The sequence below is a fragment of the Antechinus flavipes genome, chromosome 2 (genome assembly GCF_016432865.1).
Source record: "Antechinus flavipes isolate AdamAnt ecotype Samford, QLD, Australia chromosome 2, AdamAnt_v2, whole genome shotgun sequence".
Lineage (NCBI taxonomy): Eukaryota > Metazoa > Chordata > Mammalia > Dasyuromorphia > Dasyuridae > Antechinus > Antechinus flavipes.
In genome coordinates, this window is record NC_067399.1 from 377345988 (window position 1) to 377362645 (window position 16658).

General features: G+C 34.4%; 1 protein-coding gene across 6 annotated transcripts in view; it reads right to left on the minus strand.

Annotated features, from left to right (window-relative positions):
- Nucleotides 1-1489: 1489 nt before the first annotated feature.
- Nucleotides 1490-16658, minus strand: part of EML1 (EMAP like 1) — a 189040-nt gene continuing 173871 nt past the window's right edge. For all 6 annotated transcript variants that reach the window (XM_051978396.1, XM_051978395.1, XM_051978394.1 and 3 more), the window contains 5 exons: nucleotides 10470-10567; nucleotides 10270-10357; nucleotides 6687-6782; nucleotides 4633-4763; nucleotides 1490-3289 (listed from right to left, as the gene is read on the minus strand). In XM_051978396.1, the coding sequence (XP_051834356.1) occupies nucleotides 3164-3289; nucleotides 4633-4763; nucleotides 6687-6782; nucleotides 10270-10357; nucleotides 10470-10567 (539 nt within the window). In that variant the 3' untranslated portion in view covers nucleotides 1490-3163. The remainder of the gene's footprint in view (nucleotides 3290-4632; nucleotides 4764-6686; nucleotides 6783-10269; nucleotides 10358-10469; nucleotides 10568-16658) is intronic.

The following is a 16658-nucleotide window of genomic DNA, read 5'->3' on the forward strand; positions in this document are numbered from 1 at the left end:
ATTTTAGTTAGATTTCTAGTACTTTTCCCTTTTAGCCTGTTGTCCTCAGTGCAGGCCGTATCTGCACATATTTTGCATTCACTCTTTTCTTTCCTTGGTTTAAAAATTAGACTCTTGTAGAGTTAGGAAGAATTAAGGGTAAATCACAGCCATGGGGGAATTCTCTGTGGTTGGACTGTGAAGCATGCTTATTTTCTTGTATTTTCTGAATTTAACACATGCAATTGTGGGAGCTGAGGTGCTAGTATTTAAATTCTTCAACATTATTTCATTAAAAAAAATCTTGTACAGATTTATTTTTATTTCATATAAATAATAAAATAATAAATTGATGGCTCTGTCATCTCATCCCTTTCTCATTTTAGTTATGTATAATTTCTAAATATCTAGTTAATTTTAAATTTGTTTTCTGACTTCATTTCTAGCACTATTTTCTAATGGAATGAGTTTGGTTTTAACTGAATCTAATATTCTGTTAGTATTCTTTAAGGACATTTCTAATCTATTGAGTTTCATCATTTTTTGTAAGATTTTTAAAATCACATTCCATTCCCCCATCATTTCATCTTGTGATTTTTTTTTTTTTTGTGAATTTCATTTATTTCTTGATTTGGTTGCTTTACTATGTGACCTGAAAAAAAATTTAGCCTTATTTTTCATACTACTACCAGTACATCTTCAGTATCTCTCTCTTTCCCTTCTATCCTGCCCTCTCCTTCATGTTTTGCCTTTGTTTCTTTTGTTCCCCTCCATAATGGTAAAACTATTCATTTCTAAAAATGTACTTTCCCCCCTCATTTTTTGGGGAAAATTTCTTATAGTTTTGCTTCTCTTTGGAACTTATGTAACTTTATCAGCAGGATTTTGTCAAAATAGCTAATCTCTTACTCCTTCAACTTTGCAGTATTTTCCTATGAAATATTTACTGCTGCTGCCCCTCTTCTCTATTTCTGCCACACCGCCATCTTAGTTCAGGCCTTCTTTGCCTTTTGTTTGGACTATTACAGTAGCCTACCCATGAGACTTCCCATATCTACTTTCTTGCCTCTTTACTTCATGCTTCTTCCTGACATCAGATTACTTTATTTTAAGTACCCTACTCTTCAATCTTTCCTGTTTGTCTAGTGAACATATTCAAATTCCATAGTTTAGATAGTTCAAGATACTTCACAATTTAACATGAAATCCTATAAAAGTATTCAAAACATCCTGAAGCACAGCACATGGTCCATGTGAATGGAAGATTTCCAACAATCTATGTATGAAAAATGACATTATGAAGGTGATAGATAACTTCATAATTTAAGTAAATACAATTTATGTATTACCATTTTGAGAATTAAAAAATTTCAATAGTTACTAGGGAAGGCTTGGATAAGATTAGTTTCCTTTAAATCATATAGTTTATAAGAAATTCACTTTTAGTTTTCTGGATCATGGATGATATATTGGTAAAAACAGACAAACAGTAAAGATACGAACAAACCAATTTCTTTTTGATACATTATGTTTATTGGTGACCTGCACTTTGAATATAGCAGGCTGGAGATGTAATAATAAAAAATGCTTCCAAATGTATTTATATTCTTGTATTTCATCAACCACTCTAAAAAACCAGTGCTGGAGAGATCAAAGAATTCAACACCTTTACTTGTCTGGAACAAGCAAAAAATTTAATATTATCTTATAAGAGTCTGCTAATTACTCTTCTATTTTAAAATCTTAGATACATTCTCCAATGTAAACAATAAATTTCAATCTGTGTCACACAATCAAGATTGATAAGGCCTTCTTGACGATTTATGCCAACTCCATTATTACATCATTGCAAACCACAATCTTATTTCATACTATAAATATCCACCCATGCACAAAAGACAGGGACCAGAAGTTGCACATTAATATTTCATGTAGCCTTTCAAGACTTCCATTTTCCTCTATAGCTTTATGGTACACTTAAAAAGAGATCCTTTTCATTTGATCTACTTGGTCTTAAAATACAAATATACAATATCCATAAGCATAAAAAAAGTAGAGCCTAGCCATAGCCATTTATCATGAATTGCTAAAGTCCTATGCAAGTACAATACCATTTCATGCTGATTAATACACAGATTATGGTAGTTATATGTCTCAACCATTAATGGGCTTATGGTCAGTTACACAGAACATATGATTTATATGCATGTTAAAAGGTTGGCTTTAGTTTGGTTAGGCAGTACAGTTTATAAGAATCAGTTAAATACTTGCATACCCTGCTGATGTATTTTAATTAATTTGGAATAGAATCTGTTTTTTAAAAAAGGGATACAATCTTTTCATTTCTTCCCCTCCTCTGACCTCAGGAGACTTTAATGCCATACCTTAAAGAATGCAACCAAATGAAACTAAATATAAGCACAGCACAAATGATGTCACCCCAAGGTCAATGTTCACAATTAAGTCCATTACTATATTATAACAAAACCTCACATAATGTCACAAAACTGCTGCAACATGACACCTCTGCCCCATTGTGCATTATTTCTATGCAAATCACTTCCTTGTGTAATGTTTTACCTACTGTCCTGTTTAGAAGGAACCACTTAATTCTATTCCATGTGGTATGCCTGCATTCAACTGTGTTATTAGTAACTTGGTAGTTTTTAAGTTGGCTTTTTCTTTTCATACAAGTTAATCAACAACAGCCACAATTCAATACCTCAGCATTACTATAAATATTTGAAACAGAAGATCTATGTAGTGTAGATGGTGAATTAATAAAGAACATATATATTTATATAGTATACTATTTTAAAAGGCATTCTGTGACCATTTCATAGAGTATAGAAAAGTTACTAAGTATTTACCAGTTACTTTTGCTGTTATCACTGTATTGTAAACTGTGGAGTCATTTTTATATTAACTTTGTACTGTTTTATATATCATACAACAAAAGGAAGAAATAGAAATTGTTTTCCCCAAAGTGACATATATCAAATCACTAAGCTAAGGTAACTGGCAGAGGGCAAAATTTTCCTGAGGTTTGTAAGAATTTTTAAAAACAAAACAAAACAAAAAAATCACAGTGACCAAGCTCAACTGCACATAGGGATCTTCAATATGCAGCCTACACAGGACGTCTTTACATGATTTCCAATGTGTATTAGTGCTCAAGTCCATGCTAAATGACTCGCCACTGCATAATACTTGTATCTTTTCCACCTGTGGAGATGAGATGGCTGTCCTCATAGAGAAAATCTACATTAGTTACGTGACTACTGTGTCCACCGTATACATGACTGGGAGCCTACAAAGCAAAATGAAAGTGAAATATTATTTGTAAAACATTTATAATTAGCAATGCTTCAATTCAATCCAAACATGTATTAAGCAGTAAGTGTGCCTTCTTTTGTCTTTAGGGAACTATCTCTAGAAAAGTAATATTCTCAGCACAATGATACTGGTTATAACATAAAGATGAGATCATAAATTTGGAGCAGGAAGGCATCTCAGCTACTATCTAATCTGATGTCATTATTTTACAGAGGAAACGAAGACCTACAGAGATCATGCCAAGATCTCAGTCAATAAACATTGTTAAGTATCTTTTATGTGACAGGGACCAAGGAAACAAAGGAAAAAGTCAGGCTTGGCTTAAAAAGCAGAGTCTAATGGAGGAGAAGAACATGAAAACTTCCATATACAAAAAAGATCTATACAGGACAAGTTGGAGCTCATCAGCAGAGCAAAGGCACTTATATTTAGAGCACTGGTAAAGGCTGCTGCAGAAGATGTCAGAAGAGGCAAGATTCAAACTCAAGTTCTCTGCCTCCAAATCCAGCATTCTTCTACTATGCTCTGATGTCCTATGACTCAGTTATTGTAGAATGGAAACTCAGAGCTGGGAGAGACTTTAGAAGTCATCTAGTCTTTATCTCATTACATTTGTAAAGTGCTTAGCACAATGACTGGCACATAGTTGGTGTTTAATCAACTTGTTCCTTCCCAGTCTTTTCTCACTTTCTTCTTTGGTAAAACAGAGATAAGACAATTTGTACTCTATACCTCACAGGGTTATAAACCTTCAATTGCTATATAAGACTATGACATATCTCCCTCCAATCTGCAAATAATCCATTTCAATTTCATGTAAAGCACATTTCTTAAGCATTACTATGTATAAGGTACTAAGCATATAAAGGCATGAAAATGGAAACAGTCTCAAACCAGTTCACATTTTGTAACATACACAATGATTGTTTTTATAAATAATAATGATAGTGATGATAACATTAAGCACAGTCTTTCTTAATCATTCTAGAGATTTGTGTTTTTTTATAGGGGCAGGATGTAAGGGTTATTTTTGTAAAGCTGGATATTGTCTGCTCTGGATCATCCTTCAACTTAGGTAAAATCACTGCCAAATTTTGGCCGGATGGTTGCCTGGTCAAGACTTAAAACATCTAGAAAGAGTTTCTACAGTGAGGGAGAGTTCTAAACACTAACAAGAGACAAATCCCATGTGCTAAGATATGAGGATGTTAAAAAGGTCCCAAGTCATTAATCTTTGCTAATTGATAATTACTGAATTTTCCTTGAAGAGGATTTCTAAGGACGAGATTAATATGTTTTTTAAAAGCAATACCTTACCCTGAATTGTGAACATGGATAAGAGAAGAGATGTACTTTGCCAAAGTCATCACCAGTTGATAAAAGTTTTTTCTTGTGTGACCTACAAACAGCATTGATGTCTGTTCCATCTGAGCCTTCTGGCCACACTCCTGAAATACAGCAGACTTTTTACATATTTTATATAATTACTTTTTTGTGAAACTAAAACTAATATTTCTTTAATACAACCAAAATATACAGTCATTTAGTCTTGGATCTGGGACTTCAGAAGGCAAATACCATTCTAGCTTCTTTTATTTTCATCTTTCCATATTAGCCTATTTTCATCAAATCACCAGAGATGGGTTTCTTAACATCAAAGAAATAAAAGTTACTTGGAAGCATAGCAATCAGGGATCATAGCATAATCTTCCAAGGCAAAATGAATAAAAAATAGATTTGTATAGCCTCAGGTAAAAGTTTCCTTTCCAAGGATACCAGTTTCTTCCTATATAGAATGTAAACTCCTTAAGGGAAGGCAGTATCTATCTTACTTTTCTATTTGTATTCCCAGTAGCTAGCAACAAAGTCTGGCACTTAATAAATTTTTGTTGATTAATTACATAAATTGTGGACAAGAATCCCTCATCTGCTTATCTCTCAGGATTCCTAGGCAGATCAAATGAGTAAATGAAAAATGAAAGTATTTAATAATTCCAAAGTGATACATACATAAATAATTTTGTAATTTTGTAATTACATAAAAAATACATAAATAATTACTATTTTTCCTCTCTAAATAATGTGCTTTTACAGTATACATTATATGTATCCTTATATGATAGACAAGGGCTTTCATTTCTAATTTGCAAAGATTTCTATTCAATTCAGTATGACTGATATTTATTAAGCTTCTACTATGTGCAAATGGTAGAAGACACAAAAAAAGTCACTCCACTTATACATTCTATAATTTGTGCAGAGATAAGCAAATAAAGACACTTTGAGAAGGGGAAGAGCACTGCTCTCTTGATTTTTGAGGAGACAGCACCTAAACACCTAAATAAAGCCTTGACAGAAAGCAGGGATTCTACGAAGACAAAATGGAAAGATAGAGGGATAGCCAATAGACCAAGTTGGATAGAAAACAGTGGATCTGAAGGGAGATCACATAGAAGAAGTTTATAAAAGCTAAGATGGATCCAATTTGAGGAAGGCTTTAATACTTTGAAATTTATTAAAAAGGAAATAGCCACTTAAAATTTTTGAGCAGTAGAGTGATATAATCAAATTTGTGCTTTAGGAAGATTAATTTGGCAGCTTTGTAGAAGGTGGGATGGAGAAGGAAAGAATGGGAAAATCTTAAATAGGAGGCTATTACAATAGTTCAGGTAACATAGCTAGAATTAGATTGCTGGCAATAGGAACAAATAAAAAGGGCAAAGTTGTAAGCTATATTGTGACAGTAAAATTAAAAAAAAATAGAACCAATGTTTGGGAAAGCTAAAGGAAGGCAATGGCAGAAAAGAACAGGGACTGGGGAGGATAGGACTATGATAGATGCACAAATTGAGAGATGGGAGATTGGTAGCATGGAAAAGGGTTTTTTGTACTGTGAATTGAAAGGATTGGGGGGAGGAGGTTGGAATTTGAAAGCAGTGATTGTGGGAAGAATAGAGAGTGGGATCAGTGTGTTGTTTTCTCTCCAATAATCAAGAAGCTTCAATTAAAAAAAGGAAAAAATAAAACAAAAAAATCACTTAATGTGTCCATCTGATTTGGATCTAAGAAATTTCAATCATTTCTCAGATTCTTTATGGGAAGAAGACTGAAGAAATTCTTAGTATGAAACTACATGCACTGGAATTCTCTAGGACCCCAAAGTGGTAAAATCTGACATTAATTATTAATTGGGATAGAAAAGTCTACATAGTGCAAGGTAATTTAGGCAAGCAACTAGTTCAGAAAAGAGAGAGTGGAAGGAAGGAAGAAGAGATCAGAGAAAGTCTGATTTTAACAAGTTGTTGGAAAATAAACAGACAAACATTCTGAGATTTAGTCTTTTTATTTAATAAAGTTTTCAAGAAACTTACCGAAAACATGGAATCCTAAAGTACAGGTATATGTAACCCATTCTATATCTCTGGTTGTTTCCACACTTACAACTTGCTTACATACAGAAGGGACCCCTAAAAAAAGAAAAAAAAAGAACTGATGGGCTAAGCTATAAACAGAAGTGATGAACTGAAACACTAAAAGGGACTTGGTTCATCCCATCTTCATGATTTCAGGTGTGAATTTCTAACTGTTCTCCTCAAAAAGGAGCTTCACAACCTCCTTGGCCTATCAGTTCCATGTGATACCAATACTGACTATTATAAATGGTCATTTATTCCTAAGATTCTAATCTGAATTCTTAAGACCTCACCTGAACCATTCATTATTAAGTGTAAGACTATTTCTTGCTTGGTTCTTACCTCCCTTTTTGGGCCCCTCTCCTATCTTTGGGTCTCCTCATTCCTACACCACTTAAAGAACACAATTTTCTTACTGTCCTCTTGCTGCCCATGACATTCCTCTCCTCCTAACTGGGTTCCTCTTTTCTTACAATACTGTAGTGTCCTGAAAAGATACTGGACTTGGAGTCAGAAGATCTGGTTTCAAATACTGTTTCTAATAGTTATTCTAATCATATGATCCTGAATAAAGTCAATTTCAAAGCTTCAGTTTTCTTATCTAGAAAAAAGAAAATATCTGCTTTGCTCACCTAATGGAGGACTGTGGAGAATATTATATAAATGCAAACTGTTTTTAGGAATCTTCTCAACATTTTCATCCTCTAAATATACTTAGGAAACTAGACCACTAACAATTCACATTAAGATAAGAATGACTGTTAGACACTTCTCATAATTCTCTCAGTCTTGCTTACTCACGTGAATTTCTCATTGGTTGAATTTTAATCAGTGCTGGGGAGGCATTTGATGGACAAAGACTTTCTCTTAGATAACACAATTTATTTCTTCTTTATATAGCATATCAAAATTTGCCAAGTGCTTTCCTATAACAAACTCTGTGAGGGAAACAGTGTAGGTATTACTTTCTCCATTTTATAGATGAAGAAACTAAGGCTGAGGACATGAGGTTATTTGGCTAAGATAACAGAGTTTATAGGTTAGAAATGGGATTTAAAACAAAATTTCTTGACTCTAGCCCAGTACTCTTTCTACTATATCACACTTCCATGGAAGCAGGAGGAGAGAAGAAAGTTGTGTTTTTCACACACTATATAACTTCTCTGCTGGAGTTATACTTTGACCCTGCTCTAAGTCATATTCCTTCCTACTAGCTTTCTACTTGGAACTTGAGGTCAAGGCTGCCAATTTTCATTTCCTAGGTGGTCTGTTTGAATCCAAGTGGGGATCTTGCTCTTTCCTGGCTTTCATTATCTGGGGGCAGGTATCTCTGATAGTCAGAACCTAATGTCCTAGTCCATGAATCCTAGAACAGGGAGAAATTTGAGTCCCTCTAATTTATGGAACTTTAGTGGGACTTAGGAATAGCTTCTACATCTGTCTAATTTGTCCCTTCTTGTCCCTCTAGTCAATCTTAGAAATGACTGGTTCAACTGTGCAAAAGTGGTGATCATAGTTATTTCTAAAAGGCTGAAACTCTTGAGTCGATGCACTGAGGTCGGATAACCGAGCACTTAAGGCTAACTACCGATTGGACAATACTCTATTAGCATATGTTTGGAAAATGGCCCTTCCCACTATTCTGTGCTGGTTCAATCTTTTGGTGTATATAGAGAACTGTGGGAAGGATTAGAGGATGGAATAAGACAAGCCAGAGTCACTTGGGCAGTGGGGGTGGAAAAGGAAGGTTGTGGAGATCCTGCATCCATTCCCTTCACTTCTACCCCTAAAGATCAAGAATAAAGACCAAGGACTTTTGCTTATCCTGACTCCGGCTGATTCTAAGGTATCCAGGGTGATAACTCGGTCTTTACAGTTATTTATGGGAATCACTTGCCATTTGTGTACACTTATCATATAGGAAAATAAAGACTATGTATAACATCAAATGTGCAATCTATTAACTCTGTTGAAATCTTATTTTATTTAATTTAACATTTAACATTAACCAACATTTCAAGAAATGTTCAATCTTTGTAGCTGATTGCTTATGTTAACATCACTGTCCACTCACAACTAAAATAGATTAGAGAGAACATTGCAGAAGACTTATAAAAAAGCCCTCAATTTACTCACTCTTAGTTCCATCCCTGCACTGTAGATATTCACCAATCCTTTAATCATCCTTGGGGAACTTCTCTAACTCTCTCTAAGGTATTCATATGCCTCACTGTAGTAGTGCTGAGAACCAGGAAAGAAACATTTTTCAAATAAAGGCCCAACAGAGCACAGGTATTGGTCCTAGAATATGCTAATAGTATAAGGATGGAGAAAGCAATGGGAGGAATAGTGCTGTTGTGACAATAAGATATTAACACAGAAAAAATAGCAGATAGGAGAAGAGTTATCTTATCAATGGGTAATAATTAAGTTATTAGTAAGAAAACTTGCTGTCTGGTCTTCCTATTTCACATGCATCCCACTTTTGTTGCTCCCCTTTTTTAGGTATTACATCTTCTTTAAGGATGCTTTTGATCTTAATTTTAACCATATTTTATCTTTGTTAACTACTGGAGAGGGAAAAGAATGTAGAGTATGACTAGATAATTATACCCGCCAAGTATATTACAAAATAAATTACAAGATTTAAGTAATTAGTTAATAAGTACCAATTCTAGGAGAGGCATTATCCTTCATACTAGGGATACAAATACAAAGAAAGAAGCTGTTCCTATTCTGATCCTTTGACTTCAAATCCATTTTTCTTTCCATTGTATCATTCTCCTTATAAGAGATGCATTTCTCTCCATCACTTCAGCTAGTTCTTGAACACTAAGGCATAGGATGGCTTATTTTTCTGTATATCTCCCATAGTTTTGGGTATTCTGTAGGTCCTATTTTTATGATTTCATTGGTGTATATAACTACTAATAAGGAAACTCTTTCGACAAAAGCAAATCAGCAACTGTTTTGCAATTTATAATCTTAGAGGTTTGCCTGGAGCACTAGAAGTTACATGACTTGCTCAGGGTAACCCAGAAAAAGTACATTTTAGACAGGCCTCCCAAGGTTTTCAGAGCCAAAGGTTGACTTTCTACTATCCACTCTGCTATAGGCAGCTGATGGCAGAAAGGATGAATATTTAATGTCATACCTGAACAGTTTTAGGTTTTTTATTGTTTAAATGTAATGCTTTAATTAACTAGTAACAAACCTATCAAACTCATATAAGAGGTAGAAGAGACCATAAAACAATCTTGGATTATTAGTGCTAAATCTCTAGAATATAAGAACATAGAATGTCACTGCTGGAAGGCATTTTTGGCATGAAAGAGTCATAAGATGTCAGAACTGGAAAAAACTTGAGAGGTCATCTCATTCAACCACATGATTTTGCAGATCAGAAAATTGAGATCATTAGAGGGGAGATGATCTGCTTGTCCTATGTTACATAGCAAAGTAATCTGTTTCTATTTTTGTGACATATCCTGGAGCGAATTACATATGTCATTTCTACCCCAAAATAATTTAATTTACTCACAATAAAGAATTTCATAGTCCCCTGAGTTAGACACAAGGTACTGAGAATTAACAGACCAGTCCAAGTGAGTAATAAAGCTGGAATGACCCTAGAAAGAGAAGAGAATTTTGTTATTTTCATTGCCATTATACATTTTTAATTCAAAGTAAAGTATTAAAATAATTCATTCATATTTATCATAAACTAAAAAAGGTACTTACTGAGCATTTGCCAATTCGACTATATTTTCTCCCACTGTCATAAACACCATATATATAGATGCAGTTGTCGTGTGAACCTATTGCCAAGAAATTTCCATCTATAAAGAAAAGGGTAAGGATAAAACCATAAATTTATAAAGGCCACTATTACAGTTTCCTTAGCAGATTTAAACAAAATCACATGAAGACAATTATTTTTCTGTGGAAAATTACCGTATTCTGAAAAGTATAAATTATTTCGGGGGAACAACTTACTGTTGGTACATTATCCGCTTAGTCATTCTTGGTAAAGAGGCGCAGGAGATTCAAAGCTTAAAAAAACACATTCTTTCATTTCAGTCTCAAATTTTAGTTACTTCCGGTAACTTGTAATGATGTAAAGAAAGTAACGAATTTGGAATCAGAAGATCTGGATTCAAATTATAGCTATTATACTATTTGTATAGTAACTATTTGTCACCTTAGGCAGTTAGTTTATCTCTCTGAGATTTAGTTTACCCAACTAAATCTCTGGGCCCTCTGATACTTATTAGCTGTATGATCTTGGGTTCTCTAAAGTCTCAAGTTTCTTTATCTGAAAAATTAGGGGATTGGATTAGATAGCTTTTGAGGTACCTTCTAATTTTCTAATCTCTAAATCTAATTTTGTGCTCTCAATCATAGATTTTTATAGCTAGAAGAAACCTTAGAGAATAAGTACAACCAACTTATTAGAGATATGATGAACTGAGGCTCCGAGAGGATAATTTGCTTCAGAAAATGCAATTAGTTTTTGGCAATGTCTGGTCTATAAACGAGGCATCCTGACTTCCAGACTGGATTATTTCTAGTTCATTCTATTATATTTAGATCTTCAGAATTTAAATAATTATTAGTCAAATTCCAATGATATTTCAATTAATGGTGTCTTGTTCTAAAAAGTAATTTATACATGGAATTTCACTGTTTATGTGATTATTAGATAATGCTCTTTTAGAGTTACCTTCCTTATACTATGACCAAATGTATGCTAGCTATTAAGGAAGACCTTATTATTAGCTCACCCTTCTATACAATTAGAAAGATTTATAAAAGATTTTCCTCATAGCAGCTTTGTTAGATAGAGAGTTCAAGTATCTTTACTCCTGTGCTGCAGATGAAACAATTCTAGGACATCAGATTTCTAGGTTCTAGGACAATCAAATCAGATGGATGATTTCTTGAAAGATGTTATCTAAGCTCTCTTTTTTTTCATCATGGTTTTCAAGTAGTCCAATAATTCTTAGATTGTCTCTCCTGGATCTATTTTCCCAGTCAGTCATTAGTCTGATGAGGTAATTTATATTATCTTCTAGGTTTTTTTTTTTGTTTGTTTGTTTGTTTTGTTTTGTTTTGTTGTTTGTTTGGTTTGGTTTGGTTCTTGTTGTCTTATTGAGTCATTCATTTCCATTTGCCAATTCTAATTTTTAATGAATTATTTTCTACAGCTAGCTTTTTGTTAACATCCTTTTGCATATGGCCAATTGAACTTTTAAATGAGTTGTTTGTTCATTTGATTTTTTTTTCCATTTCACCAATTTTATTTTTTAGGGGATTGTTCTCCTTTTCCATTTCACTAATTCTGTTTTTCAAGGAGTTATTTTCTTTTTCCATTTTGCCAAACCTATTTTTAAGGAGTTTTCTTCAGATAATTTCTGTGTTTCCTTTTCCAAACTCTCCTGCAAAGTCTCATTTCCTTTCCATATTTTTCTTCTGTCAAGATTCTTTTTCAATCCTTCAAAGAGAGCCTTCTGAGTTGGAGCCCAACTCATATCATCCTTTGAGGCTTCAATTGGATAAGTTTTATCTTTAGTGAACTCAGGTTTGAGGTTTGTTCTTCCCTATCACCATAATAACTATATATGGTCAGAGCTCTTTTTTGTTGGTTTGTTTGTTTTTTTTTTGCTTATTTTTAAAGATTGAGGTCTGATCTTAAAGCAAAGGATAGATTGTCCCAAGCTTCCTCTACAGGTGACAGTTACTTTATGTTGCTCTGGGGCTGGTGCTGTTGGCTTCCTTCCCTGTGCTGAGTGGGTGTGGTCAAGTCCCATTATGCTAGAGTTCAGGGGCTCACAATATGGCTTCTGTAGTTGTGTTGGAAGTCTCATAGCTGGTCTCCCAATCCACTGGCTTCTGAACCAGGATAGAGTAGCCAACGCTGCTGTACTTTGGCTAAGAGACTTCTAGAAGATTCCCCTGGCAAGTGGAGGACTCTCCACCCTGAGTCCCTCTACTGCACGAATGCTGGGCTCCCTCCCCTCCCTGCCCAATTGAGACAGACCATTTCTGAAGTTCTTCCAAAATATCTTTTGCTGGAAATTTGTTACACTCTAAATATTTGTGGGTTCTGTTTCTCTAAAACCCAGTCAGAGGCTTGATTTGGTATGGATCTGAGGGAAACCAGGAAGAGCTCAGATAAAGTATTCTCTGCCATTTTGGCTCTGCTCCATGGTTGCTATTTCTACAATATCTCCTGTACTGCTCCCTACTTTCTACTCACATGGCCACTACTCTGTTTTAGGACCTCATCACTTCTTACCTGGACTATTGACAGAGCCTCCAAATTAGTGTCCCTGTTTAAATTCTTTTTCTACTCTAATGCATCCTCCATACAGCTGCCAAAGTGATTTTCTACAACCATGTCACTCACCTATTCAAACTCCAGTGGCTCTCTATTATCTCTGAGATCAAATATGAATTCTTTTGCTTGGCAGTTAAAGCCTTTATTGATTTGCTTTACTATACTATACATTACTTCATTTCTCATAACCTGTCAGTCAAAGCAAACTGGCCAGTTTACTGTTCCTCACACTATAACTTCTCTCAGACCCACTATATTACCTTTGCACTGGCTGTCACCAAAGCTATTATATACACACTTTTTCCTATTGTCCACTTTTTAGAATCCTTAGCTCCCTAAAATGGTCAGCTCAATCATCATTTTACATGTAACCTTTTTGAATTCCTTTTTCTTTCCCACCCTACCCTCTCATTTCTGTCTCTCCCAAAATAATCTTCTATTTTATACTGACCTCTATAAGCAGATGTTTAATTAGCTTCTCAAGGGAGAAGACTTTTACTTTTTTTTTAATTGCCCAGAGGCTTGTATAGTGTCAGACACATAGAAGGTTATTTAGTAAATATTTGTTGACTGATAAAGTAAAGGAATTAAGAAGTGACTGAATAGTATACATACTGTCCATATAATTTCTCATTTGCTGAGAGAAAATGTTGGTAAACATTTCAGGAGAGACTGTGAAAGATCTGGAATAGCATTCTATATATGTCTCTATCAAAATATTGTATCTATAAGCTTGCAACATTCCTTGCAAAAGATCAATTTCTGACCTCTGGGTAAAGGTTATTAGGTTTGATGATTTTTTAAAAAATTACAATTAATGATCTACTATCATAAGTAGAAAATAATACAAATATTCTAGTGAAAACAGATTACATAGGAAAAGCCATGAGGCACTGTAATATACAAGAAAGGACAATGAGTTTTAAATCAGAGAATCTGGATTCAAATCGGGAGTCTCCTGCTTTACTAGCTAGAGTTTGTTCTCTCTCACCTTTTGTTTCCCCAATCAGTAAAATGATGGGATTGTCTTTAGTGATCTCTGAGCTTCCTTCCAACTTAGAAGAGGGAAAAGCATCTCAAAGAATCTAAAGATTTAAAATAACTGATAAAAAAGATAAGGAAATCTAAATTGAGGCTGGAAATAAATTAATACGCCACAATAGAACTATGGTATGAAATGGGACAATGACAATATTTAAATTAGCTGAACTCTACTCCAGTATAATGGAGGAAAAGTCAACCAAGTAGCTAGTATTAAATTTATTTAGATTTAGCTGAGCAAATATAATCTTTGGATCTCAAATTTCTTGAGAGCTCTAAATTAAAAAAAAAAAATCAAATGGGAGTACTATAACCACCAGATTTTCTTTGGAGACTCTTGTATAAGATTATATAAATCAGAAGATCTGAATTCAAATTATGACTGACCTTTTTGAGTTTGTGTCCTTATTGTAAAATGATGATATTAATGCATGCAAACCATCCCATCACCCCCCAACTATAGTGTTGTTGTGAAGACAGTGCTTTCTGAAGTGCTAGAGAGAGGAGTTTTCATTATGATTGCTTTGCAAGTCCTTAGCAGAAGAAATAAAATTTCTCTCCAGACAAAGAACAGAGAAATTTTCTTTTCTTTTTGTGTGTGAGGCAATTGAGATTAAGTGATTTGCCCAGGGTCACACAGCTAGTAAATATTAAGTATCTGAGGCCAAATTTGAACTCATGTCCTTCTGATTTCAGGGTAAGTACCCTATTCACTGCACCATCTAACTCCCTCAGGAAATTTCCAATTAGCAAATGACAGTGGGTAAGACATGGTCATATCCAAGGATCACGGGCCTTCTCTAGCTTGAGTATCACATATTGAAATGCACCTATGATGTCATTTTCTCCTATGATTCAGAACACAATGGCCCCAATGTCTGTCTATTTTAAGCATCTCATATTCACGTCCTCTAGTAAAGTTTGCCATAAGGCAATTTGGCCTCAGATACTTAATACTAGCTGTGTGACTCTGGGCAAATCATTTAATCCCACTATTCTGGGAACCCTTCCTATGTTTTCTTAGCATCCTAAAACTATTAATGAGCATATGGGTGCCCCAAGTATTTGTTTGAGGGCATTCTTAATTACTGAGAAATACTATTATTTTATAATAGCAATTGAAATTTTCCAGGGCACAAAAAGCAGTTCTACTCTTTGAGAATCTCAAAGGTGAAAGAATTTGGATTTAGAAGACTTAAGTTCTACATATAGAGTGTTCCAAATTACTGTTAAGACAGTAATACAAGAATATAAACTGCTTGCATTTTTGTTTTTCCTCCCTGATTATTTATACCTTCTGAATCCAATTCTCCCTGTGCAACAAGAAAACTGTTCGGTTCTGCACACATATATTGTATCCAGGATATACTGTAACCTATTCAACATGTAAAGGATTGCTTGCCATCTGGGGGAGGGGGTGGAGGGAGGGAGGGGAAAAATCAGAACAGAAGTGAATGCAAGGGATAATGCTGTAAAAAATTACCCTGGTATGAGTTCTATCAATAAAAAGTTATTAAAAAAAAGAATTAAAAAAAAAGACAGTAATACAAGTTCATACTCCAACCACTAATGCCAAAGAGGACAAGGTTGATCAGTTCTATGAAGACTTACAATATCTTCCAGAAGTAACATCAAAAAAGATGTCACACTTATCATAGGTGACTGGAATGCTAAAATAGGAAATTAAGATACAATTGGAAAAAAAGGTGAATTTGGTCTTGGTGTCCAAAGTGAAAAAAGGCAGAGATAAATGGAGTTTTGTTAAGATAATTTGTTGGTCAAGGCAAACACTCTTTTCCAATAACCAGAAAGGTGACTCTACACATGGACATCATCAGATATAGAAATCAGACTGATTATATACATTGCAATCAAAGAAGGAGAAGCTCTATATAGTCAGTTAAAACAAAACCTGGTGCTGACTGTGGCTCAACTCAGGAACTTCACATTCCAAGACTCAGATAAAATAAAGAAGGTAGGGAAAATCATCAGACCATATGGTTTTAATTTAAATAGCCTCCCTCATGAATATTAAGTGGAGGTGATAATTAAATTTGAGGAATTACATTTTTGTGTGTGAGGCAATTGGGATTAAGTGATTTGCCCAGGGTCACACAACTAGTAAATATTAAGTATCTGTGGCCAAATTTGAACTCATCTCCTTCTGATTTCAGGGTGAGTACCCTATTCACTGCACCATCTAGCTCCCTCAGGAAATTTCCAATTAGCAAATGATAGTGGGTAAGACGTGGTTATGTCCAAGGATCACGGGCCTTCTCTAGCTTGAGCATCACATATTGAAATGCACCTATGATTTCATTTTCTCCTATGATTCAGAATGGATATCCTATCCTATGGATAGGATTCTAGGATAGAGTACCTGAAGAAATATAGATAGAAGTTCTCAATATTGTATAGGAGCCCACAGCAAAAACATTACAAATAAAAAAGAGGAACCAAAAAGCAAAATGGTTACCTAATAAAACTTTACAAATAGGTGAGAAAAAAAGGAATGGGGAAACTTATGCCCAACTGAATGAAGAATTCCA